Source organism: Misgurnus anguillicaudatus, chromosome 4, assembly GCF_027580225.2.
Source record: "Misgurnus anguillicaudatus chromosome 4, ASM2758022v2, whole genome shotgun sequence".
Classification (NCBI taxonomy): domain Eukaryota; kingdom Metazoa; phylum Chordata; class Actinopteri; order Cypriniformes; family Cobitidae; genus Misgurnus; species Misgurnus anguillicaudatus.
The window spans coordinates 37,901,250-37,927,456 of record NC_073340.2 but is presented as its reverse complement, the minus strand read 5'-3'; the positions used below and the strand labels follow the sequence as shown (position 1 = coordinate 37,927,456).

General features: G+C 38.9%; 1 protein-coding gene across 3 annotated transcripts; it reads right to left on the bottom strand.

Moving 5' to 3' along the window:
• Positions 1-300: 300 nt before the first annotated feature.
• fam53b (family with sequence similarity 53 member B) lies at positions 301-26,207 on the bottom strand. 3 transcript variants are annotated; one of them, XM_055177153.2, is made up of 6 exons: positions 25,159-25,291; positions 24,419-24,473; positions 5,040-5,226; positions 4,560-4,614; positions 1,357-2,054; positions 301-1,084 (listed from the first exon to the last, which is right to left on the bottom strand). In XM_055177153.2, exons 3-6 carry the CDS (start codon positions 5,124-5,126, stop codon positions 824-826), a joined length of 1,101 nt encoding a protein of 366 aa, XP_055033128.2. In that variant the 5' UTR covers positions 5,127-5,226; positions 24,419-24,473; positions 25,159-25,291; the 3' UTR covers positions 301-823. The 3 variants fall into 3 exon arrangements, with proteins under 3 accessions (XP_055033128.2, XP_055033127.2, XP_055033126.2); XM_055177152.2 differs by lacking the exons at positions 24,419-24,473; positions 25,159-25,291 and adding an exon at positions 26,084-26,207; XM_055177151.2 differs by lacking the exon at positions 24,419-24,473 and having other exon boundaries at positions 25,159-25,317.

Sequence of the window (26,207 nt, the reverse complement as noted above, 5' to 3'; positions counted from 1 at the left end):
ATAGTTTTTTCCAAAGAACCGGAAGTCAATTATTCCACGTATACCAGAGTTTACAGAGACATTACTCTGATGGTTATTTAAGACATATGACAGATCAGCTGTGCAGGTATAGAAAAATAATCAACCCCCATAAAACATTACTCAACCAATCAGAATAAAGCATTTACAGACCCGTGGTATAACGGTAATACGTAGGGATGATGATTGTTTGGGTTTAAAGTTTTTTGTGATTTTGAGGTCTGACTGGTTAACATTACAAGTGCATGTGGTCCACAGTAAAGACTGTCAAAGTTAACAGAGTTTTTTTACAAACACATTAAAATGTTTATTCATATAGAAATAAGTACATTTACTTCTGTAGTTACTAAATTGTAAAAAGACAAAAATATTTCTAAATAGCTTTTCATCACCAGTGAGGAACTGAAATACCTGATATTACTATTGTTACACATCTGAAGCCCTTTAATATGTGTATGCATGTTTATATGTGTGTGTGTGTGTGTGTTGTGTGTGTGTGTGTGTGTGTGTGTGTGTGTCTGTCTGTCTGTGTGTTTGTGTGTGTGTTCACCTGCAGCGTCTGACTTTTGTCCCCAGTGTCATCACATGTGACACGGCACTAATCATGACTATCATAAACGTGTGTTCTCATCCGCAACACAAAGCTCGCCAGACTTCAGCGCAGATCGCGTTCAGATGAACACGTCCTCCATGTGCGTCACCCTGAGTCGATTACATTATGTTCACTTACTGAAGTGTCCATCCCATAATACTCCAACAGCAAGGAATTCTGGGAGTATTAGAGCTGCATTGAGCTCGGCGTGTCTCAGTTTCTCTCAATCTGTTCAATGTCCAGTTCTCCGCCCAGCTGGAACACATCCCGTCCCCTCCCGCTGCACAGCCCCGCCCACAAACGCTCACGCTCCTTGCCGTTGTTCAGCCCTCCTGCCCAGCTGTCGTCAGATGACTGCCGGTGAGATGATGTGACGTCACCCGCCGTATGCAACGGTTCACCTGTAAACGCAAACGCTGGGCAGTCGTCTCCGGTGAAACCCGGACAGCTGAGGCTGTGAAAATCCGGCAGCTTCTGTAAAAACCAAAGAGAAAAAAAAATAAAATACAACGACTGCATCGTAATCTGGTGAAATGTCAGCTGTTTAATAGGACTGCTGATATCTCACTCTTATCGGTACAGTAAGACATAAACCAGCGTAAGAGCTGAAGTCCAGTCCTGTTACTACAGCAACTACAAAATATTTGGCTTGTAAGTGGAGCAGTTTTTTTATCGACACAATGACCAACATTGTGTGTGTGTGAGGCTACATTACACAATAAACACACACGCACACAGTGACTGACCTCTGTCATCTTCAGCAAATCCAATGAAGGTCTCTGTTTGTGACTATCTGCTGGTCTCCTGCGCTTCACGCCGGTCTTCTTGTCATTGTGGACACAAGGTTGCGAGCGGCTGCGCGCCAGACCTCCCTGACCGCCGCGGCGCTCCAGCTCAGGAGTGCTGTCAGGAGAGCTGGCCTCCGATGGGGCGCCGGCTTCAATGGGGGAGATCTGCTCTTGAGAGAGGTAGCGAGCCTGCTGAGGCGCATCGGAGGAGGCGTGGAATGTAAACGTGCGGCCAAACGGCTCCAGCAGGTTTGTGCGTGCGGGCAGACTGAAGCTGGAACTGCGCTGCATCGCAGGAAATCCCGTCGGGCTGAAAACGGAGGACGACCCTCCGCGCTGGACGCTACCCCCGCTGAGACAGCGACGTTTTTCCACGGCCGTCCAAACCCGCGAGCCCTGCGGTCGCCACGCGGACCGGCACCCGGCCAGCTCGTCGGAGCAGGACAGCGAGCGGCACTGACGTTTGCTGGGCGGGGCGGCACCGGCAGGAGACGGGGCTTCGCTCAGACTCAAATCGCACAGCAAACCACTGATGGCACCCGCTTCACGAGCGGAGCGCGTCTCGTCCACGGCGGTCCAAAGGCTCTCCAGACTGGAACCCACGGGCCGCTGCTGGATACCACAGCCCCTGCTGACCTCGGTCCACCGACCCGATTCTACCGAAACAAAACCAGACACCTCAAATGAGACCAAAAATATGCATATCACATGTGGCACGACATTGAGTGACAATAAGTCTGTGCTCATCTCAAAGCAGTGCTTCTCAATTATTTTCTGTCACGCCCCCCATAGGAAGAAGTAAACATTTCGTGCCCCCCCTAACTCTTCACCGCGACTCTAAATAGTATAATTTATCTATAAAATGACACATCTGCAAAATATTGTATCCTTATTAACATTAAAGAAAACACAAAAAAAAGAAATATCGATCAACTTACAGCAAAGAATAACTTTATTAACATGACAGTGCAAAAAAATCACTTTCTGAAAAAGTATTTTTCCCCAGGGTCTCGCGCACCCCCCCTGGTGTCGCTTCGAGCCCCCCCTGGGGGTCCCGCCCCACTATTTGAGAAGCACTAAGGAACAGTATGTAGGATTGTGGCCAAAACTGGTACTGCAATTACACAACTGGTGGCCAACACTCAACATGACAACATAAACATCAATTGAGGGCTGCAACTCCACGTTTTAAATGACAATATCCTGGCCGGACCACTGTTGTCACTGATAGAAGTATTTGAAATGAAAATGATTTCTTAATGTCTAGTGACATATCAGGGCCATTTTATATGATTAATTGATATAAATTTCTGTTCCTTTAAGTAATAAAGAGAGCTTTTAAATAAAACATCAAAACATATACACAATACATATAAAAGTTTAAATACCCCCAGAATATTTTTACCTGTGTAGTCAAATTAGCATATTTGTATATTTTAGCTATTCAGTTCTGCACTCTTTGATTCCTAAAGACACACATCCCAACATGATTTAAAACTGCCTATGATCTAAAAATATCACAGCAGGAAGTTGCTATCAGATCAGGTCTGAGTCCAGTAAATCACAGCACACTGTATCAACAAACACATTTATGATGGATCACCTCCAAAAAAAAAGAGAAAGAGAAGAGAAGAGAAAGAAAAGGGTGAGTTCACAGGAAAGAGACGTCCACAAACACCACAGCTGTTCAGAAGAAACGAGAGATGGAACAGAAATAGCTGCAGATCTGTGGAAAACTGCCAAAGTCTGCTGAACATCTGTGTACTAACAAACAACACTATTTTATACTTCATCACAACACATTTCAACTAATGTACTGTCTAACCACATCAGCTGTCTGTCAATCAACATCATATCAAACATCCATAATCTATACTGCACACAATACATAAATGCATATATACTTATTTTATGTGTAAATTCTGTAACACTGTGTTCTGCAGCGGGTCCGAGTGTAGAAGGTCAAAAACATTAATGCTTTGGCCAGGACACACACACACACACACACACACACACACACACACACACACACACACACACACAACACTGTGGGCACAGAGGTTACGAGCCAATGCAGGCCATCTGGTGCCAGGCAGCACAAAACACTATTGATCACTATTTAGGCCGCAAGCTTTCTTTATTCCACTTGAAGACTGGCCCTATTATTTTATTAGCTCTGTTCTCTGTGAGGAGTCATTTTGGAGAAGCCCAGCGATGCTGAACTCAACTCATTATTCACATGACAGCAGATGACACTCGGCTCTTACAAACACCTACAGCATCATAACACAAGGCCTAATGGCTATTAGCTTTACTATCCAATACATCAGTGGTTCCCAAACTTTTCCACCGGGCCCCCCTTTCGTACAGAAAAAATATGTTTAACCCCCCAACCACACCACCTACATGAGCTGAGCCTCATTGAAGTTGCATTTAAGCATATAATGCTGACGTGCTCGTCACGAATGTTCTGCCACAAACTGCAAGTTTGGAAAAAACTGTCATGGTGTCCCTGATTCTCAACCTGTGAATGTTTTTCATCGCTAAAAGGGAGTTTGGGAACTTGACAACATGTTTGCTCGAGACAGCGCAAGCTAGCACTAAAGGTAAAGCTAATCTTTTACATTATAGCGATGACACTATAAGTGCAATTTTCTCAGACCAATCAGTGACCTACTGTGTTTTCGCGTCACATTTGGTATCAGCTCGGATCGCTTGGAACCCCAACCGAGGTGGTACTAAAAACGTATCGGGTAATACGTACTGCACCCAATGGAAAAGCTCCCAAAAGTAAACAGACTCGGCCTAAACTAAACCAAACCGTGGGGTACTATGCAATGGAAAAGCCCCATACCATATCATATTTCTACCTGTAACTTATTTCACGATGAGCGTGAAACAAAAGGTTACACATGTTACTGATCAAACCAACAATCACAAGTGTGAAGACATCAGTCATTGTCTCAAAGTCAACTTGATGATGGAGTGAGTGTTGTGCAGTTGTGTCGAGCGAGCGCTCATCCCAGCCCCCCTACACCCCCTTAAATAACTTCACACCCCCCAGTTTGGGACCCCCAAAATACATGATGAGGCTGGTGTGGTGGGTGTGACACTTTCATGCAGGTTTCATGGTAGATGTTCATCCAGTGAGGAGCACTTACCCATGATTCCACAGGAGAAGAGGGCCGTCCCCTGGCTCATGGTTGGGGACTCGTGCTGCAAAAAATACAAAGACACATGAGAAGAGCATCCAAACCCAAAGACAGACAGAAAATCCCCGAACAACAGCACGTCAGCTCAGCACCAGCGGTGACAGGAAACTCGCCCACCTCTCCGTGTGCATTGTAACTAGTATGCATGTAAACCACAAACAAATTGCTAGCTAGAGTGCATACGTGCATGAATGAAGTGTGATGAATCCGTCTCATAGAGTCTGATCAGCCTTGCAAACAGAACTGCTTACAACAACCTACTGACCAATCAGAATCCAGGGCTAAAACTAATGAAAAGGAAACATTGTTCACGGTTTCTTAAAATTGAATAGCTGATTTTATTTATACAAACTCGCACTACCAGACGCAACTAAGATAAAATGAGTCTGAAGCTTTGAAATACAGTAAAAGTTCAATATGATGTCTCACCAGCTGCAGAGACGGTGTAGATGTTACATCATCAACGGGTTTCTTGTCCAGTGTTTTAGTGTGAATAATCACCATGGCAACACACATGTTTGCCACAGTCCATTCCAGTGCAGATGAGTTCAAGTGACCCGACCCAACGTCACTCACATCAGCACCGACCGCTCATCAGACGACCCTGAGTGTCACCCTGAAAAAACAACAGACAAAAAAGAAGGGTTTAAAGGTACAATTTGTAAGATATTTGCAGTTAAACATCCAAAAATCACTATGCCAGTGTTGTATATTTGTCCGGCTGATTACTTACAATATCTGTAATGTTTTTAAATACTTGTAAATTGTGAGAAAATTGCCATTCTAAACAGTGACACGGGGCAATGACGCTCATATACACGTTACCATTTGTTACCAACTTTACTGACGTAGAAACCACATGACAACAGTGTCGTGGACAAATGCAGAAGTATGCGTTAGTTGGGCTACTCGCTTGTTTATGGTAAGTTTGTTGATCTGAACACTTAATTCTGTTCTGTGTGTTATCACACCATCGAATTGGACTAATACTGTAACTAACAATTTCGTTTTGAACATTACATGAAACCTTACTACTTTACCTCATTTGTTAACATGATTTCTCATTTCCATCCGATTGATGGCCATCAGCGGTTGAGTTAAAGACAACAAATCCCATCATTCTACACTTCTTCTGAGCGTCATTAATCTAAGTCAGTGTTATTGTTTTGTTTAGTAAAATCTAAAATTAGCATTAGGTACAGAGATCAAATAAAATGAATCATAACACTGTCTTTATTGTATAAATTAAATACAATTATTATTATTTTTAAAGCTACAGAAGTGATTTTCTCTTTGTCTTGGGTTGTTTGATTAAGATTAATGATGACACAGACTTAAGTAGCTTAATTGAGGTTACTGTCTCGTTAAGACCAAATAAGCCCAGACTGATTTCTGACTCTAATCTACACATGCATTTAAGACATAAATGTTTTTATTAAAAATTAAACTGAAGATCATTTTGTTTGTATGTGCCCTGTCAAGAACAGAAAGATTTTATGTTCGCTTGCTTTTTGAAACGCGTCTCTCCGTGTATGCACTATTAAGTGCACTTAAACGCGGACAAACACACAGATGGAGGGCATATTCCAAATGGCGCAGCATGAACAGTTGCTCCACATAAAAACATTACATTGTTTTTCAGTGCTTTATTCGCCAAATTTTTTTTAATGGACTACAGTATGAGACGCAGTAGCGCAACTCTCGCTATAGTTTACACATCAAGAGTTGTGATCTTTGAAGGGCATAGTGTTGATCACGTCTGACTGAAGCTGGACCAGACACATTCAGCAGAATCATGTGAGTCTGTGCGTACAGAAAGCTGCTCACTTTAGTGCCTTTTTGCAGTTAAATTGTTCAAAATCACTTGAATGTTAACATTTGCAAGCCTTTGAAGCACGCGCAAATGAAAAACTTTTCCTGTTAAAATTGGCGCATTAATACGCAAATAGCATGCAAGCAAAACCGTGGGTTGTGATCCGTACAGATCATGGATCAACTGCGATCCGTCACACCACTAACAGAGACTAAAACAGTGATCTCAAACTTTAAATCAATCCCAGAGCATCAAAAAAATTTGACCCGTTCTGGCAAATTTAGACAGAAGGAGCAAATTTTCCCACAATATATTTTTATATTTTGACAAAAAAAATGAGCTACACATGTTTGAAGTTGACATAGTCAGCAAAACTAATAGATTCGGCAAACACAAAGTAAAAAAAAATATCTATAAGAAAAATACATTTTTTATGTAAACTTTTTTCTTATTTATTAGTCTATATAATCTATATTCATTGAGTTGAATCGAGTATAAAAACCGACCCGAGAACCGGAATCGAAAATTTGAAAATTCGAGAATCAAAATCGAATCGACAGCTTGTGACTCGAAATTGAATCGATCTGGAACATCTGAATCGATACCCAGCCCTAATATTTATTGTTTGATTGACATTGAGACAGACAGCTTTTTTCTACTGTAATGCAAGAATCTAATGTAATCTTACACAGCAGATATTTTTCCCCAACATTCACTTAAGACATAACAGATTATTTCTGTATCAATTCTGTCAAAAGAGATATTTCTGTGTATGTGTGTATATGTCGGGTTTGCACACTCACGCATCTGTCAGTCAATAAGAAGAAGATTGTTTTCATGTCTTATCTCTCTTAATAACTCTTTTAACATCAAGCAAATCCTGTATGTTTTAAAACCAAAATGTCACGCACATGTGGATGAATCTGCATTTAGGACGGTACACCTCTCAGAAAACTTACATGATGATGACTATTTAAAGCATTGGGATCGCTAGACGAGGGTTTAATGTAGTTATTTTTATGAAAACCTCAATTTCAACCAAATTCGACATTTATACTTCCTTTTGCCTGTAGCTCTGAATTAGACGATGCACATTCAGACTCATTTTGCCAACACGGGTCACAAATACTCAGACTTCAGTGAGTAGTTAGTTAGATAAGAGTATTTCTCCAGAGTAAACGTGAATGCTGTGCTTGACAGGAGATTCTGCGATAATGGAGATTTCTGGCACCTCAGGAATTCTGGTTGGTGAATTTACGCTGGTGCATGTTAGCTGCCGCTTCCTTCTTGGGGATATGTTACTTTACAGGTCGCTATACGTTTCATCTCGACATGTCTTTTTAACAAGTGTTTTAGTCATATTCATTGATAAATGATCAAATTAAAGTAGTTGTTTATCAGCTACTGTACACCTGATATTGCACCCTAACATGTTTTACTCTGAGGCATTGTGTGCTGCAGTAATGAAGACTAATGAATTGCTTGAACAATTATATTTATATGGGAAACCATATGCCATGTGGGGTCTATACTGAAATATACTGCAGAGGAGCCGTTTCAGTTCTGCTTTTGTTTCTCAGAATTACCTCCGGCTTTACACCTCCATCCAGAGGTTGCAGATAACCTTGCGATCATACAAATACACAACAGATTCTGGACTAGCTTTACTCTTTATGCACCATCACATTCCTAACTTCAGTCATGGAGAACCAGAACAGACATTCCAGCCGTTCTACAGCCATGATAATTGGACCACCAACCCAGAGGGACAGCAGAACCATGAAGCTTTGTTCTCCATAGACAAAACTATAAAAACACAAACGTAACTAATGCTTTGCTTTCTGAATGCTGCTGGCGTAAATAAATGAAAGAGAAAAAAGCGTGCTGCAGTCCTGTCCTTGGTGAAAATAAATACACCAATGTGCATTATTATATGCATGTGTTTGCTATTACATGAAAAATAGGATTGGGACTACCAAGTACCTATTCACATTAATCAATTGGTACTAATTTTGGGTACTTGAGAATGCATATGGGTGCTGTGCGAGATTAAGCTACGAAAGACCCTGTGATGTGATGTCACCCCTGCAACACAACAAAAAGAAGCAATGCGCTTCATTGTCACAAATGCCTATTAATTTCACATGCTTTTATGTCATGGCAATTTAAATATTAAAGCACAAAAAGACACATAACAGATCAATGAGCTACTCTTGCACTGTTTGAGGAGTTTTGTTTGTGAGCAAATCCCAAGTGCATCACCGGAAAGGCGCATTTCCACGCAAATGCTAACCGAGTTCATGTTTTCTTGTGCTTAAACGGATTTATTTACACAAAATTATCTAAACATGCCATGATTATCCTCATAAACACAGTCATCTTAAGTTAAAATAAGCAGTTATAGAAATAAATGTGTGCGTGTGTGTAACAGTAAATTGGATCTGTGCACTCTTAAAGTAGCAGATAAACCTGATGATGTTTGTTCACTCACTTGTCTTGACTAAATAACTTCAACTATAATAAGAATTAATCTATATATGTATTATGCAGTTTTATTTTAAATTTACTTTCTGTACCTGAGACCTACAGACATGAATCAAACATGAAAAGCAACTTTATTTCATCTGTATGTTTGTTCTATTGTATTTTTTTGTGCTGACACTAAACTGTGGAGGTTGTAGGGACGTTGAGAACATTTATTTTGTTTACTCTGCAAAATTCCTAAATAAATAGCCAAATGTTAAAATGGTGAGGTTATGACTTATTTTTTTCACTAACATAAATGTTTACACAGAATAAAGGTACTGCTGGGTACCACTACCAAATACAGGTACCAATACTGGTACAGGTTAAAATGTGAACGGAAGAACAACACACATCTAGACCAACACCCTTGAAAATGATACTGTTGTTATATAAACATACTTATACGAATAATAATAATGGTGCTGCTTGTCCAAGAAAACTCGCTGTCATGATGTTTAGGTGTAGAAAATGTTTTATTTTATATGTTGATTTTTTATCATTGTTTAAAATGTCAACATACATAAAAGAAGATAAAATATAATGTAACATCAAATATGTAATAAATAAACTCTGCGCTTGAGATAAGACACAGAGACCTTCTTCCGTCACCGAATCGGATCAAGCGCTCAACAACAAAATAAAAAACATTTACTTGTGTCCATGTCTCCAGCACAGTTAAGGTTTATTATAACGATCCCTGTTCTCCACTAATAAATAATCATAATAATAACTCAACTATATGTCAAGTGGTAAAAGTCCATCTGGATTGAGAAGTTTTATTGTCTCTTTATAGGTTTCTGAGGACTTGTAACATGTTCAAAGCTGACAAACTGAGTGAAACTTATTTCTGAAAACATCTGCATGACTAAAATCTCAAATGTTAGAACTCACGGCATTAAGTATTATTGTGTTTGGAGAGTTACCTGAGGACACTGGAGAAACTGAGCACATGGCCGAGTGAACGGTGGGGACTGATACAACTCTATCTGATGACTGACACTCATTGATATGTTACACAAGCCGTTTCACACCAGCAACACATTTTATCTGTGATGTCAATTTATTCAACGAGATTCTGTCCTAATGAAGTTCTCATTGTAAAACAGACAGCAGTGTTACTGTCTGCACATAGTCATACATGTTTAAAAAACAACTCAATGACAGAGTGGCCTAAACTTTTCCTTTAAACGTTTATCTTGTGTGCTGAATGTGTTGATGGTAACTTCAGAGGTTCACTCCAGTGTTTTCCTGCTACAAATACATTTATCCTAAATAAAAGTAAAAGGATCCTGTCTTTCATTAAGGCTATTGAATATAGTAACAGCTTTTCATTTTTATATTAATTTAACATATCACACTTATAGTATAGCACAATAACTAGTTTACATTCTGGACGTTTTTATTCAGATTTCTCTCTTACTTGTTCTTAATTATTTCATTTGTTGTATTTAATGTGCCAGAACTACTAAATATTTGCTTTCTGTATCGGTCGCCCCGCCAAAGTGATGTTAAAGTTGTCAAAGTTTTTACTTTTTACACTATTTTAACCCTTTAACTGGTGCAGCCCTTTTTGAGTGAGGGGGTGAAAAGATGATGTACACCTTCAAATTAATGGCAAAATGATCTCAAAATGTGTAAACGTAGTCTGTTATGTATATAGTGAATGTAAACAGTTCAAAAATGAAACACATGGAAGAATATATAGTGTCCATGCATTTGGTCTTACTATGGCTACTAGGGATGTCAAAATATGCAATTTCCCATATTCGATGATCATTTAAATTAACGATCAATCAATCGAATAATCGTTAACAGTAATAGTGCAATAAGCCATTACAGCAGTGACATATAGCCAATGACATAAAAGTGTGCGTAAAAATGCCAGCTTCCTCACGCGAATTAAAAGTTTTTATTTTGTCTAAATAACATGCTAGTGGGATTGTAAAATGAGTCAATGTAGTTGGTGTTTTGATAAAAATCATCAATTGAATCTCGTAATGAAATATAATGACTAATAGACACAGTAAACTCCGCCTCATAACGGGCACTCCGCACAGTCGGATGAAAGTCCGTGCGTCCATGACAAAGTAAGTTTTCATTATCATCAAGTGTTATTTTTCTAGTTGTTCACCTTGCTTTCTGAGTCGTTGATACATCGCTTGTTGTAATTATATCCAAGCAGCACACAAAGGGCACTTTTCCCGTCGTCACCTCAGCTTTAGACCTGCGGCGTACTTTCAGCAAAGATGCTTAAATTATGAAGACTTCAACCTTCCATTAGAAAACCTGCAAAAGTGTTTAGTGTGTAGCACCTCAGCCAGTCAATAATGATGATCAATGATATATGTTGCGGGCGTTCAGAGTGTAACGACAGTCAGTTACAGTTTACATTTAACAGTTTCTTGCCAGAATGTAAGTTTTACATTTTAATCTGTTTATTAAAAACGGCTTCTGGACGTCTTCCCTGTGTAAAGTAGCGTTAGCAGCGTTGCTATGCTAATCTTGCAGGATTCCCTGAAGAGGGTCTTTGCTTTCAGTATCCTAACTGTGTTTAGATTTTCGACATCGGAACCTCTCAGATCCACTGCGGATGCCATTTCGTTGCGTTAGCAGCCAGCCTCGTCTCGAATGAGGTTATAAAGCCCAAGTGAGTGTTTGGCATAAGCATCGTTGTGATCATGGCTAGTTTAACTTCTTCGCGCTTGTTTAATTTTTCACCAGCTGTGTATGTGCTTTGCGCAGGCGCCGGACACACGTGCTTGCTTTGTCGACAATCGTTAATTTTTATCGATTTAATTCTTATCGACAATTAATCGAAGATCGATTAATTGTTAACATTCCTAATGGCTACACAATAAATCGCATGGAATTGCGCATCTCGTCAGTAAAGCCAGTTCCTTGATTACTAGTATCATCCACTGATCTATATACAGGGTTCCCACACCTTAGTTAACCTCAAAATCAAGGACCTTTCAAGGACTTTCCAGGTCCAATACCCTCAACTTCAAGGACTAAATGTTACATTGTAGCCGTTTCTCAATGTCAAGGAAAGATCCTCAGAAAACAGAATTTCGAGGATGCTGCTTCATCGACGTCCGTCGAAGGACTGTTCCAATGTCAAGGAGTCCTTCGTTCGAGAAAAATCCCATATACAGGAAAGGATGCATGTGTGTATCCTTCGCACTCTTCACGCTCTGAAATCACCCACAATCCTATGCGTGCAGCACCGAAAGCACACCTTTCAATCACGCAATGACGTGCACTTGCTAGCCTGTTCCATTTAGCGTGTTCTCCGAATGCTTAGGAGGAGCCTTGTCTAGCTTCGGAAGGAAGTGACTTGTGAGGATTACTCCTGCCAAGGAAGTATCCTTGACATTGAGAAACGGCTTCTGTTACCTTTAAAGATAAATTATTACAATTCCCTTTCGAGGGAACTCGCGCTGCGTCACTGCGGTGACACTTTGGGGACGCCTCCAGGGGTAAGTGCGTCTGAATGTGTATATCAAATTCAACCAATGGTGAGGCTTAACGACAAAGACAGGGTGACGCGGGAGCCAGGAAGTATATCTAAAATATTGCCAAAGACGGCGTTACAGGGACGCAGGAAGTATGGCAAGGGAGACGCAGCGTCTCGTTCCCTTCTCAGGGAACAACAGTTACATACGTAACCAGAGACGTTTCATGTGTCAAACACAACTATGCAAAAAAGCAGAAAACTTCTTGCATACAATAGATTCAAGCACTTTCAATGACCTGTATCTATGTATGTATATTTTCAAAAACTTACCAGAGCCTTGAATATTTTCCCCCAGATTCACAAACTTTCAAGGATTTCAAGGACCCGTGGGAACCCTGTATATAAATGACTGGATTAGAAAGCTTAACGTAACAGCGTCAGGTGAAGCCAGCACAGAGTTCAAGCGGACATCTTGGTATAACCAACCGGCAGAGGGCGTCATTGACGTTCATTCAAAATCATGATCTAATTTCACCCGCTTTACAGCAGATCAGTCACACAAGATTAACTTTTAGGAAATGTGTACATAAATTAATTGTTAATTCTGGTGTTATTTGCAATGTAAATCAGGAAGGATGATGGATTTATAAAAAAACGTTAAAGTGAGTGTGTCTGCTGCATTCTGTTAATGACACGGGTTTTAAAAATAAAGTTTTTGACAGTAAGCTACACAGTCAGCGTTGTTTCTCTGAATAAGTTTAGGTAACTTGTAAGGATAACAATTACAAAACCAGCAAATTATTGCATGCACATACGGTACAAAGCATGGTTATTTATTTAGATTTCAGAATGAGCACGTTTGTCATTAATACTAAATAGGCTGCGGTCTGTCCGCTGATACTGTAATAAAGATGAATGTATAGTAACTTACTGTTTAAAAAGCAAAATGTACAACTTTCAGTAAATAACTATGTACATACGTTTGTGTTGTAATAATGTACAGTAGTGTTGTCAAAATTATCGATATTTCGATACATATCGATACTGACATTTTAAAACGATTCCAATACTCGTGTCCCGCGGAATCGATACTCCGAGAAGAGCTGCGAGTTGTTTTTTATGTAGCTCTGCAAACACCAGCTGCGCGCTCTCGCTCTCTCTCTTTTGCTTTTAAACAGCACCGCACACACAGTGCACGTGAATGCAGTGCTCAGCCTCCTCTCCACTCCTCCTACTTAACAGTACAAGAAAGCCAAGCAGTATTGCTGTCTGGAGTTTTTTTCGCATGCGAGTCAAATAAACATGCAAACCCGAAGGACACAAGTGAAGTAAGCCAAATATGCGTTGTTACAGAGCCGCGTGCTAACGGCGCTAGCAAAGCACTGAAGGACCGACATGCCGACGAGAGATTGATAATCATCCAAAAGTATTAATTCTAGACTTACCAAATTGTTGTTGACATGCGTGTTGTCACGTTTTGCCTGTAATGAACCAAGTTAATACAATCGCCTCACAGTTATCAGACTTAGGAAATTAGACAGCGTTTTAGCTGACAAGAAAATACTTTTACTGTGGTAAAAAGTAAATGAACCAAGATACTGTTGTGCTTTAAGTTCACAAAATCACGTCATTTATTAACCCTCATGTCGTACAGTGAGGTATATTTTCACATTTACACTATAATCTGTTTATCATATAAATGTTAATGTATTAACATTAACAAACAAAAAGCAATGAATTTGTTTAAGTACTTGTTTATCTTTTTTTACTATGCTAATGCTCACTAGAGAAAAACTGAGATAATGCTGCTAAAATTATTCTTTTTTTACCTTGAACGCCATTGCTCTAATTTATTTTTTATATTTTGATATATTTTATATTTTGCTTAAATGTTTAATATATCTGCTGTTTATATGTTCATTTATTAGTGTGTTATATGATTAGAATGTTGTCCCGTTTTTAATATAAAGCACAGCAATGAGATTTGAGAGTGTTTCTCCCTTTTCAGAAAAAGTATCGGAATCGAAACCATTGACATAGTATCGGTATCGAACCAATAATTTTGGTATCGTGACAACACTACTGATTTCTACTAGTATTAACTTTGACTGCATGTTTATAGATATATTCATAGATATAGAATAATTAAGTGAAAGACAAATATAATGCCTAGAGTAAGGCACTATCTTTGTAAAACTGCTTAAAAAAACATAAACTAATAAATGAATGGCAAAAACACAACTGTTACAACACTGCTTATTCAATGTACAATAAACAGATAATAATAATAATGTTACTAAATTCAGAAAAAAAACTGTAATTCAAAATAGTCTTGTATCGTGATTAGGGATGCAACGATTATAGATTTTAATGGTACGGTTATAGTCTGATAAATAATCACGGTTGTACGGTTATTACGGTTATTATGCACTCATTTATTTTACAACATTAATGTAAAAAATCACATGAATAAATTTTTGAACAATTGCTAAATTCTTTTGTATTTTCAGTTTGTGTATTTTTTCTGTAATTCTTGGACAAATTATAATAATAATAACCTAGCAGGCTTTGACTTAACCTGTAGTAGGTCATTTTAATGATCTTTTGAATAAATGTAATTTTATATTTGGACTGAATAAATGTATATTATTTTGATTTGTTTGAAGTATTAGTAAAAATGATAAGAGCCTCTCAAAACGAATAATAACAAAGGGTCATCCTGGACTGGGTTCTGCGAGTCATTTTGTACTGGCAGCATTAACGTGTTAACTAGTGATGGGCAGTCCGGTTCTTTTCATAGATTCGGTTCTTTCGGCTCAAGCTCCGGCTCTACATTTTAGTGATGGCAGTCCGGCTCTTTTTATAGATTCGGCTCTTCTGGCTCGCCTCCCTTAGAAGAGCCGGCTCTTACGGTCCCACCCCTGCCTGCCTCTGAAGATTCGGCTCTGCTCGTTCACTACAAAGAATCAGCTCTTAGAGCGGCTCGTTCGCGAACGACCCATCACTAGTGTTTACTCATGCTATTAATTCATAAATCATTAACGCGTAAAATAATTAAACGTTATTGAACCCCGCCCGGATTTGATCCGCGAGGAGGAGGTTTTTAATGCTGCACAGACCGATTAAAGTGTGGCTCTTTCACGCACCCGTGCAGGCACGCATGCACACACACACACACACACACAGACACACACACACAGACACACACCAGATGCACGAACAACCAAGAGACGTGTCACACGCACATATTCTTTTAAACGCGGAGCTTTGTCATACAGTGCGCTAACGAGCATGTTGCATGCCGCACGCGGCTCTTGGTGGTTCGAGGATTTGGTTTGTGTGTGCGTGCGTGAAACAAATACACGCGGTGTAGCGGAGGCTTTACGGTTACTTAACCGTGACATTTTAAAGCGCGGTTAATAGTGAAACCGGTTAATCGCTGCATCCCTAATCGTGATGCGCACCGTATCGGGACCCTTGTATCGGGATACGTATCATATCGGGAAATTGTTGGCGATACACAGCCCTAGACCAGATAGTAAAATGGTCTGGTCGTTTGCTGGGTGAGTCTAAGCCAGGAGTTGCATCCCTGTATACCAAACAGTTACATAGCATGGCCATCTCAATCTTATATGATGATTCTCATCCCCTGCACAGTGAGTTTCAGTTATTGCCATCTGCAAGGAGGTATAAAATCCCAAGGTGTAGAACGAAAAGATATAAGAGCAGCTTTGTACCAAATGCGTTAATATGATACATAAATTGTAGAGTTTTTTTTATAGAATTTTTTTAGGTTCTTTTACAAAGTCAATATTTAATGTTTTTGAGAGCACTTTTATTTATTTTAGTACGAGTATTTATTTTTATTGTTCATATGTGGTTTGGAGTGTTCTGTGTTGTGTGTTTGTACTGGATGCCATTGAATGTCATTTGCACTGTAAAACAAATTTACCTACGGGTACAATAAAAGGTAAACTAACAAAACAGCACTAGTATTAAAAATGGGGGTTTGAGTAAGAGGAGTAAATATAAATAATGGATGTTACAGTAACTGTTGAAAATGGCAGCTGGTACAACGAGCATTGAACAAGTGTGTGTGTCAGAGAGAGAGAGAGAGAGAGAGAGAGAGAAAATGTGTGTGTAAATCAGTTTCTGTATGTGAATGACTTCCCTCTTGACCAAATTATGGTGACACGCTGGGCCTTAAAAGACAAGATGCTTTTTTTGACTGTAAAAAACTTCTTTATACAGCAAACTGAATTTTTATTGTGGGAAAGATTCAAAGAAGATCCATGAAAATAAAGTTTATCATAATAAAAACATGGAGCATTACAGCGAGCTGAATGAGGAACTTGAGGGTGGAGCAGGGTGATATGGCCATTCTGAGTACTGTGAACACACCCATGTCATCTAACGTTACAAACCCTCAAAAACTCCCACAGTACATATGAGAGGCCAGTGCCTCATTTTGGCTATAAATCTCATCAAAACCGGTGTCACGGTGAGGGTTTTGGGGCTTTACAGCAAATCAGTTTGTCATAAGATCTCGCTGTAAGCTGAAGCCAAACCAAACGGGTAAGGTGTGTCCACGGCTGTTAACGAGGTTGACCAACAGTTCCAAAAGAGGTAGAAATGAAGGTGAACTGTCTGTGACCAAACAGCAAGAGCCGAGGACTCGGTTTACAGGCCATCAGACGCTACGACACTCCTCTGCCAAAGCTGCTGGGCACGAAGAACGCTCGTAATCGAATGAGCTGCCAAACCGATTTGGTTTAGCTTACACAATAGAAGCATAAAGGACACGAGGAAAAAGAGAGAGAGAGAGAGAATAAACGCAGCTGCCCGACCACTTAACATAAACACAAAGACGCCGCGAGCCCACGAGAGGCGATGTCTCTTCTCATCTTAGAAAACTTCAGCTTTAACTCCACCACATACAGTATCTGCTCACAAACATATATGACATCAATTAACAGGAATACAGAAGTTATTGGAAGTTCATCTGGAAACAGGATGATCACTATTACTTAGTTAATAATCAATGTTTGTGTAGTGTAGCGTGTGAAGACAGAGACTTCATGTGCTCTATAAATCTGTTTATCTAAACACAAATCTCTTCTGAAGATCATTTATATTCGCAATGTATTTGTACAAAACTGCTTTAGTTCAAAGAGTCAATTTGTTCAAAAATAAAGTCATCATTATCATTAGTTCAGCATCACAAACGCTGCATATGACTTTTCCAAACTCTTTTCTATAAACACTGAAACAAAATAAAGACAGATGCTGTTGAGCTCTAGATTAACCAGCAACACTTTTATAAACAAACACCAGATCATGAACAAGAATATATAGAAGTTTCTTTGCACAGTCTACGGAGTATACCAGTTGTATATGTATAACTATTATCCCAAAGGAGTTTTTCACCCCTTGACCGCTGTCATCCTGTCGGCTTGTTTACTGAGGCACTGCTGGCTTTAGCTGAACTTAACACTTTCTTTTGTACATATTAAATATTTATATTGTACTTTAACTAGAGCTGTGTTCAAAATATTGATCCGATACATCTTCATGAATATCTTCTGTGTCTCCTGCGTGTACACCTTTCCTAAGCGTGCACTCTTTTTCCTATCGCCTCTCGATGAGTTTAGTATGAAAGCACTTTATATCGCAGACAGCTTAACATAAACTGCTGCAAAGGGTGAGTCAAGAAGTTAAAGTAGTTGCACAAAAAGTAGACTGCACACAGCATCATAAGCGATCCACAATCAAACGATTGCGTGTATTTAAATTCAATGAAACGTGAGCTGATGGTTTATAGGCCAATCTCTTATTATACAGTAAACATTTGGCAAGGAAAATAAGAAAGAGTTGCAGGTGTGTCTAGGTGAAGGGAGAGCAACATCAGACTATAGCACACGGTCACATTAATCATCTGATTTGATTTTATAGAGAAATAGTATTTAGTCTGACTGCACGTTTAGACATATAGACAGTTTCAGCAGTAACAACATAAAAAAGCGGCTTTCGTGGTGAACACTTAACTTCCGGTGAACGCCCCTAATAATAAATAACAACAAAGTACTTTACACAGTTTATTTATATAACAAGCAAAATAAACAACACGTACTACATTACCCAGGAATAGGGCTGCACAGTATATCGAAAATTTATTGTCATCGTTATGGCCGTGTATGTGAAATGCATATCACAGAGAGCTGCAATAACTTACATTTATTTTACGTGTCTATCATTTGTGTGTTGCATGCTTAGATTGTCCAAATTACACCATTCAGAAGTTGTTTCCCACACATTTACTTTACTTGGGCGGCTCTCCCAAGTATATTAACAACCGCCCACGTATATTTGGCATCAACTTTTGTCTTTTTTTGTCCGTAATAATGACATTATGCGTGCGAGCACGTCGTTTCTTTTTCGATGAGCTCGCTGTGCGTTCGCTCTGTTTCCCAATGAATTGGATGTGACGCAAAGCAAGCTCAGTGTCACATTGTATCCTTCCATGTTCCTGAACTTAATCATAGTTGATCATACTTAAACATATAAATATTCAATAAATCAAATTAATGGGTTAAGGTCACACATTACTAGTTGTTTGTCACATGTATAGCTTAGGTTTTTTTTAGCCTGAATTAGATTTTATTACATCTTTAGAATATGCATTACCTGTTTATTTCATTACATATCTAAATAATAAAAAATAAACGCAAATAAAAATGGAATTTCTCTAAGAAAGACATACCGCAAGACATATCGACATCATACCAACCAACAGAACTATCATATATTGCATATTTTCCTCATTATCGTGCAGCCCTACCTAGGAAACCAAAACATTTGTTATTGTCAATGAGGTATTTAAATAAAACTGAATTGAATTTATGGAAGAGATGAATGGAGGGGGTCGAAAGTGGACAAAAGAGTAGTAGTAGTTAAAGCAACACCAAAGAGTTTTTTTTTACCTTCAAATAACGTTTCCAAAAACGTTTCAGTCGTTCATCCACTGGAAACAGGGTGAACGGTACTTTCACATTCGCTTTGCAGCCCTCTATCGGCCAAAACCGCACTAAAGAAGTTTCCAACCGTCGGGTCGCGGTTCTGTAGTTCGAGTGAAAACTACAAAAACTTGCTTTACAGCAGACCTACAAGCCAATCAGAGCCAGCTTTGCTGCAGTAGACTTAATTTTTTACGACAGTGGTAATGGATAATTCCCAACCTGTAGGGGGAGCAAAGAGCAAAAACTCTTAAGTGTTGCTTTAAAACACGCTCCGAATGGGGGGGCTAGAAAGTAATATTCAGTTGGTTGTCATATAGAATTTCACTGTTAGATGGGAGTAAATCCTACACAGTGTAGCTTTAAATCGTTTTTGTATAACTGTATTAATAATAAACTTTGTAATTTGATTCATGAAATCCGAGTTGCACATCTGCGTGATGTAAATGCTTAATTAAACATTGTTAATCAATATAAATATTAATTAATTCAAATTTTTACTGACGGTCAAACAGTAATTATGTTTATCCCTAGCACTGGTGCATTATGCAGATCTTGTGTATCATTTTTAATATTTGCACACTGCTCTTTCGATGGCGTTTGCTGTGTAGCGCTGTGTTACTGGCTGCGGTGGAAGTAAAATCAGTGTTAAGCACTAACGAGAGAGGCGGAGTGCCATTTATGGCTTTTATTTTCTGCTGTTTTTCTTTCAGCTGAAAACTGATATATATTGCTATGTTCCACCATGCGAGTGCATAATGTTTAGGCTGTTTTATTACCTGGCTGGCACGTATACCCCATGCCTGAGAATACTTTCTTTATGCATCCGTCTCATGCTTGCACATGTCCGCACAACTTTAAGTATATTCAACCATGCATACATGCAGATGGACGCGTTCAACAGATACACAATACAAATGATTTCTTTTTCCAATGATTTCTCGACCAAGGCAGCACTGCCTCACATCATTTGAAGGACATTCACACATTCGAGATAGAAAAAGTAGAAGATCCACCATCTTTAGAATAAACAACAAGAAAACAAAGAGCAAGAATCAAACATTATATAGTGAAGGAAATGCTCCTTAGCTTTCTTTTCCTGTTCTTAAAAAATAAAAAACGATAGTCTGTGCAAATGCTGTCAATTGCCTTTTTTATAGCGGAGTCTCCAGTTTTTAAAATTTTTCTAGCACATACGCTGTTGTACGCTGACTGTCTGTGAGATCTTAAGCGTAGTTAAACCATGACTATCTTCATAAGCACGCTGTTAAAAGAGCACATAACAACATTCAAAGTGTTTTTAGAAATAGACAAAATGGTTCGTAACATACATCAAAACACACATACTTCGCAACAACCTTCAACTAGGAGATACCGATTTTGCTTGTGTTTTACTCAACAGGTGAGTTGTTTTGATTCGTAACCCTTACAAAAAGTTATGCTATTATATCGATCACATTATATCGATCGAAAAATGTCTTTTCACAGACGACAGGGCTGTGCAGCTCTTTTCACATGCAGCTCTTTGTCGCGTTTCTTCTCAAATGCATTAGTACTGTTTTATAAGCCCTTTGCAGTAGTATAGGCTAAGACAGTGGTTCCCAAACTTTTTCAGCGTGTGGCCCACCTTGTGTACGGTGCATTCCTTCACGGCCCCCCCAAATAAAATTTGTGACAAAAAACTGTTCTAAAACTCAACATTTTAGTAAGAAAAAACATTAAATTATACAAAAAAGTAGTGCTTTTGGTTAGTAGCCTTATTTTTTAGGTTTAATTACACAGAATTCATGATAAATTAATGTATTTCATAAAGGGGCGGTTTCCCAGACAGGGATTAGACTAGTTTTAGACTAAAATAAATGTAAGAGCTGTCCAAACTGAAAACAACTTGCACTGACAGATCTTAAAATACATCATTGCACTTTGTTTAGCCTAAAAATGCACACAAGTAATGTTTTTAATAAGGCATGTTTGTTAAAACTAGTTATATTTCCTAATTAAACTAAGGCCTAGTCTTGGATTAAGCTAATCCCTGTCCGGGAAACCACCCCATCATGTTATAAAACTGGGGCCCCCCTGGCACCATCTCGCGGCCCCCAGTTTGAAGAGAGAGAACATGACTCGCAAGTTGTGCAGATGCATGCACCTGCGAGACGGACACAGAAAGTGAAAGTATACCCCGCTACCTTTCACTCAACGTACTCCGCAAGTCACATGTGTCCTTTCCATATGGATCACGGATCAACAGTGATTCGTACTTTCAAAAGTGCATCCGAATCGATACGATACGTTCATGGCTGTGTACCGCTGTATCGATATTTCAACACATCACTAGAAGACGATATAAGTTTGTGCGCATCAAGAGGTATTGTACTGCAACATAACGCAACATCCAATTGTGTCATGTCAAAATTTTAATTTTCAGACACTTACTAAATCCAGTATTGGATAGAGTTTGTTACCGTGGCAGCTACAGTGTAGCTATCGTAATTTTACATCGTAACCTCATAATAAGAATTGTTCTGTCAATACATATTATGTGAAAAATTATTGTAGATTTTTTGATTGATATAAACCCTTAATTCTGTGCTGTGTTATCATACCATCAAATTGGACTTAACATCTATGACTAACACTTTAGTTTTGAACATTACATGAAACCTTACATAATGAATAGGGGTGACACGATTCTCCAGATCCTCGATTCGATTACATTTTTTATTCTAATGCCACGATTCAATTCATTTCTCGATTTTTACTTTTTTTTGAAAGACAAAAATGCTATATATAATATAATCCGCTGCATCTTGGCGCCTCATTTTCACGCACGTGCAGAGAGCTGCGTTCTGTCCGAAGGCAGGTCACTAGGTTGTAATCCTGTTTATGATATGCATTTCAAGGAGTTTAAAAATGTTTAAAATATCAATATCTGAGAGGTTTTCCCCCGCTTGGCAAGCCGACAGGACGTGACATGGGGGCGTGGCAGCATCGACAATCCCATTTTTTAATTCAAAGTTAGAGGTTGTGACTTAATTTTGATCTATTTCGATTTAAAATTGAAATCGTGACACCCTTAATAATGAAATAAAACTATGTCATCAAACGCAACATTTATAAAACTTGATTAGTTTACCTCATCTGTCAACATGATTTCTCATTCCCATCTGATTGATGGCCATCAGTGGTTAAGTTAAAGTCCCATCATTCCAAGCTTCTTCAGAGAATCATTAATTTACGTCATTGTTATTGTTTTGATCGTGCGGCCTCTAGCGGTGGATTCTACAACTTGTACCTTTAATGACGCATAATTATAGAGAAATAATGACTGTATACAAAATACAGAAAACTTGCTCTATCTAGGGTTGCCGCGGTGACAGAATTTTCCCATCAGTTAATCAGCGCGTCATAAATGGGAGGGGCTTATAAATGCGCAGGGAGACGTGCACATTTTACTTTCACTTTTGAATTATGCAACTGTTTAAATGCAGTGCATGCGTACACTGCGTTAAATCGATTTTTTCTTGATAAAAAACACAACAACAAAACGATCTCGCTTATATTAAACATCATGTTTATTATAACAAAAATGAGTAAGCACGTGGCTTCTGCTATCGTCTGGTCAGTCAGCTCGTCTCGCACACTCTGATAAGAATAAATGAAATGACACCTGCTGCTTGGTGACGGCAGCAGACACATTCAATTCTTAGTGTGTTTGCCTTCTCTACTGAAACTAAATGATTTCATTACACAAAAATATCAAAATGATGATGAAAGACGGTGTCGCAGTGGGCAAGCCTCTAACCGGTGAGAGGCTGAAGCACCGATAATCACCATTTCACCGACTATCGCGGCAAGCCTAACTCTATCCATGTTAAACATGTGTGGTTGTTCATGCCAACGTCACTTTTTCATGTGCTCGTGTACTAACCATAGATTAGGATCAAAGCCTGAGTGAGTTGACCGAGAAAGTTGATAAGCTGCTTCATAGCACAGATAAAGGCTGTTCGTATTGGTTTTGTCATCTTTAAATTAATCCTGTAACCCCAAGTTGTTTAACAAGCCCTTGGGTCACTTCAGTAGTAAACATGTCCTTGTTTTCCACAGATCATTTACGATGCTATGGATTAATGACCGTTATGGTGACATTAAAATAAAAAAGCAGAAATAAGTGTCTACAACTGAAAATCAACAAGCTGACCATGTGATTTATAATGGAAACTTCCACTACGGCTTCTGCCACCTGCCTTACTTCACTAAACACAAGTGCTATAAAACAAAGACAACCGCACAAGGTTTCAGAAAGCGTTTAGGAGTCCAAAGGCCTTTCAGTGGATCAAACCCTGGAAGTCATAATCCAGCATGTGTCAATGTGAGATATCTTAACAAAAGTGTCTGAAAGAACATAAAAGGTTTGTAATTGTGAGATAATCAATTATGTAAAAGTTAAAGTAGCCAGTCACATCTCAAAGAAGCAGTAAATTGTGTAAAACCTGTTCTGTGTTTTCTTTCCAGTGTCTAACAATGACAACATGACGTTTATTAACCAGATACACCCAACTAGAAACATTAACCCAAACAATTTACTACAATAGGAAATGAATTTGCCCTGGGAAATATTGTTCTGTTTCTGAGACAACACACACACACACAACTAACCAACACTACTAAAGGGATAGTTCACAAAAAAAGATTATTTACTTGCTCTCATTTTTTTACAAACCTGTATAAATGTCTTTGTTCTGATGAACACATAGGAAGATATTTTGAGGAAAATTTGTAACCAAACGGATCATGAGCCCAGTTCTTCACTTCTAATAGTATTATTTTATTCTACAGTGGAAGTGAATGGGGCTCATATTATAATCGGTTTGAATGATGATGACAGAATTTTCATTTTTGGGTAAACTATCCCTACAGTTGACAAACACAAAGCGTCTGGTAACCCTTCACCACACACACACACACACACACACACACACACACATACACACACACTAACCTGAAAGAGTTTTTCTCATGAAGACCTTATACTGCATGTCACTCAAACAAGCCTCCTATTCACAGGAGACACAAACACACACACATACACACATACACACACACACACACACACATATATATTTGCATATGGCCTGAACACAACCTCGTGTAGTCTCGATCTGAAGAGATAAACACCGTCACACCCGTTAAACACGAAACAAACTAGTGCTCGTATTCACTAGCTCTCTGTTCATCATATAATACACCGATACTAATGAGTATTCGTCACTAAAATATGTTCGTCAGTATCATAAACCAACTAAACTTAATACTTCAATAATACTAAACACTAATGATTGCACACTTGAATATTAAACGCGTTGAATTATTAATCACACTGAGGACTCGATCACTTCAACTCCGTGTTCACCTCATCTCACTTTTATTGTCCTGTTGAACTGAAACTAGTTTATTTAACTGGTATCGAGTTTCACGCCTTACTTTGGAACTCATAACTGTTGAACTGAAACTAGTTTATTTAACTTTTATCGAGTTTCACAATGAGTTAGAGAACTTGGTTGTAGTGTTTCAGCTCGAGCTCCGAACAAAAGCTACTAACGGCCCTGACAATCTCGTGAAGCGCGCTCACCAGAGCGCGAGCAGCTGGAAATAAAACCATCAACACTGTAATATACTCCTAAAGTAATGTAATGTACTTTAATAAACTCATACACACAAACAACTTCATAAAATACTCACGCAGACAGCGAGCGGCGCGTCTCGTCGCGTCGCGGGAGCTGATCGCTCAGATCATCCTCATCCCGCCGCAGCTCGAGCCCGGAGAACACGCGCGCGCGCGCTTGAGCTATTGCACCAGCGAGAAAAGGAGGGGGACGCGGAATCGTAGTACAACACAAAGCACAGACAGCTCTGATACACCCAATAAGTGAGAATGAAACACGTAAATAAATACGAAAGTTAATAATAACTGACGATAAACGTTGACTTAGTGTTTTTGCACAGTAAAAAAAATCAAAGTAAAAGCCCCCCTTCACCGGAATGGAATCGCCCAACACGACACAAACACGCGCATCTCAGGAAACACTGATGATGTTCTTCGGTTTTGTTTTGTTTTATTTTATTTTAATAATAATCTCATAAAGAGGCTCTGGGTTTTATCTCATCTGTTGCTAATTGTTTACAGAAACCTCATTAATAAACAATGTAGTAAAGCTCATTAATAAAACTCAACGGCACTGTAGTGATAGCATGTAATGTTTACCATAGCCATCCTGCCATGTCCAAAACATGACGATTATCCCACTACAACGAATGTCCAATAAACATGTACTAGTATGTTTCAAATAGTGCTGTGTTTTACACTTACACTCTTAAGTTATGTAACTTTGACTTGTTTATTTGTAATCAAACCGTGAATTCCTGTCTGCCATGAGGTTGAATCCAAACGACAAAAGCAGCAACTCTTTCTTTGCTTATAAATGTGCTTGCTGTAAAGTCACTGAAATTGAGCTCAGTTTTAAGCTGGTTCTGTAAGTTATATAAAAGCCATGATGAAAACGTAAACACGCAAACCACAGCATAAGACAAACAAGAGACTTAAATAGTTATTATTCATAGTCATTGTTAATGGTAAACAGTTGTTTAGTAAGTCTAAAACTGATACCGGTTTAGTTGATTTTGTGAAAATTTCCACAGCCTGTGTTGTTTAATCAGGTTTCGGTTTGTTGTCGTGAATGTTTCTTCTACATCTGTGAAGAACAGAACCTGTGTGAGGATCTACAGCGCCA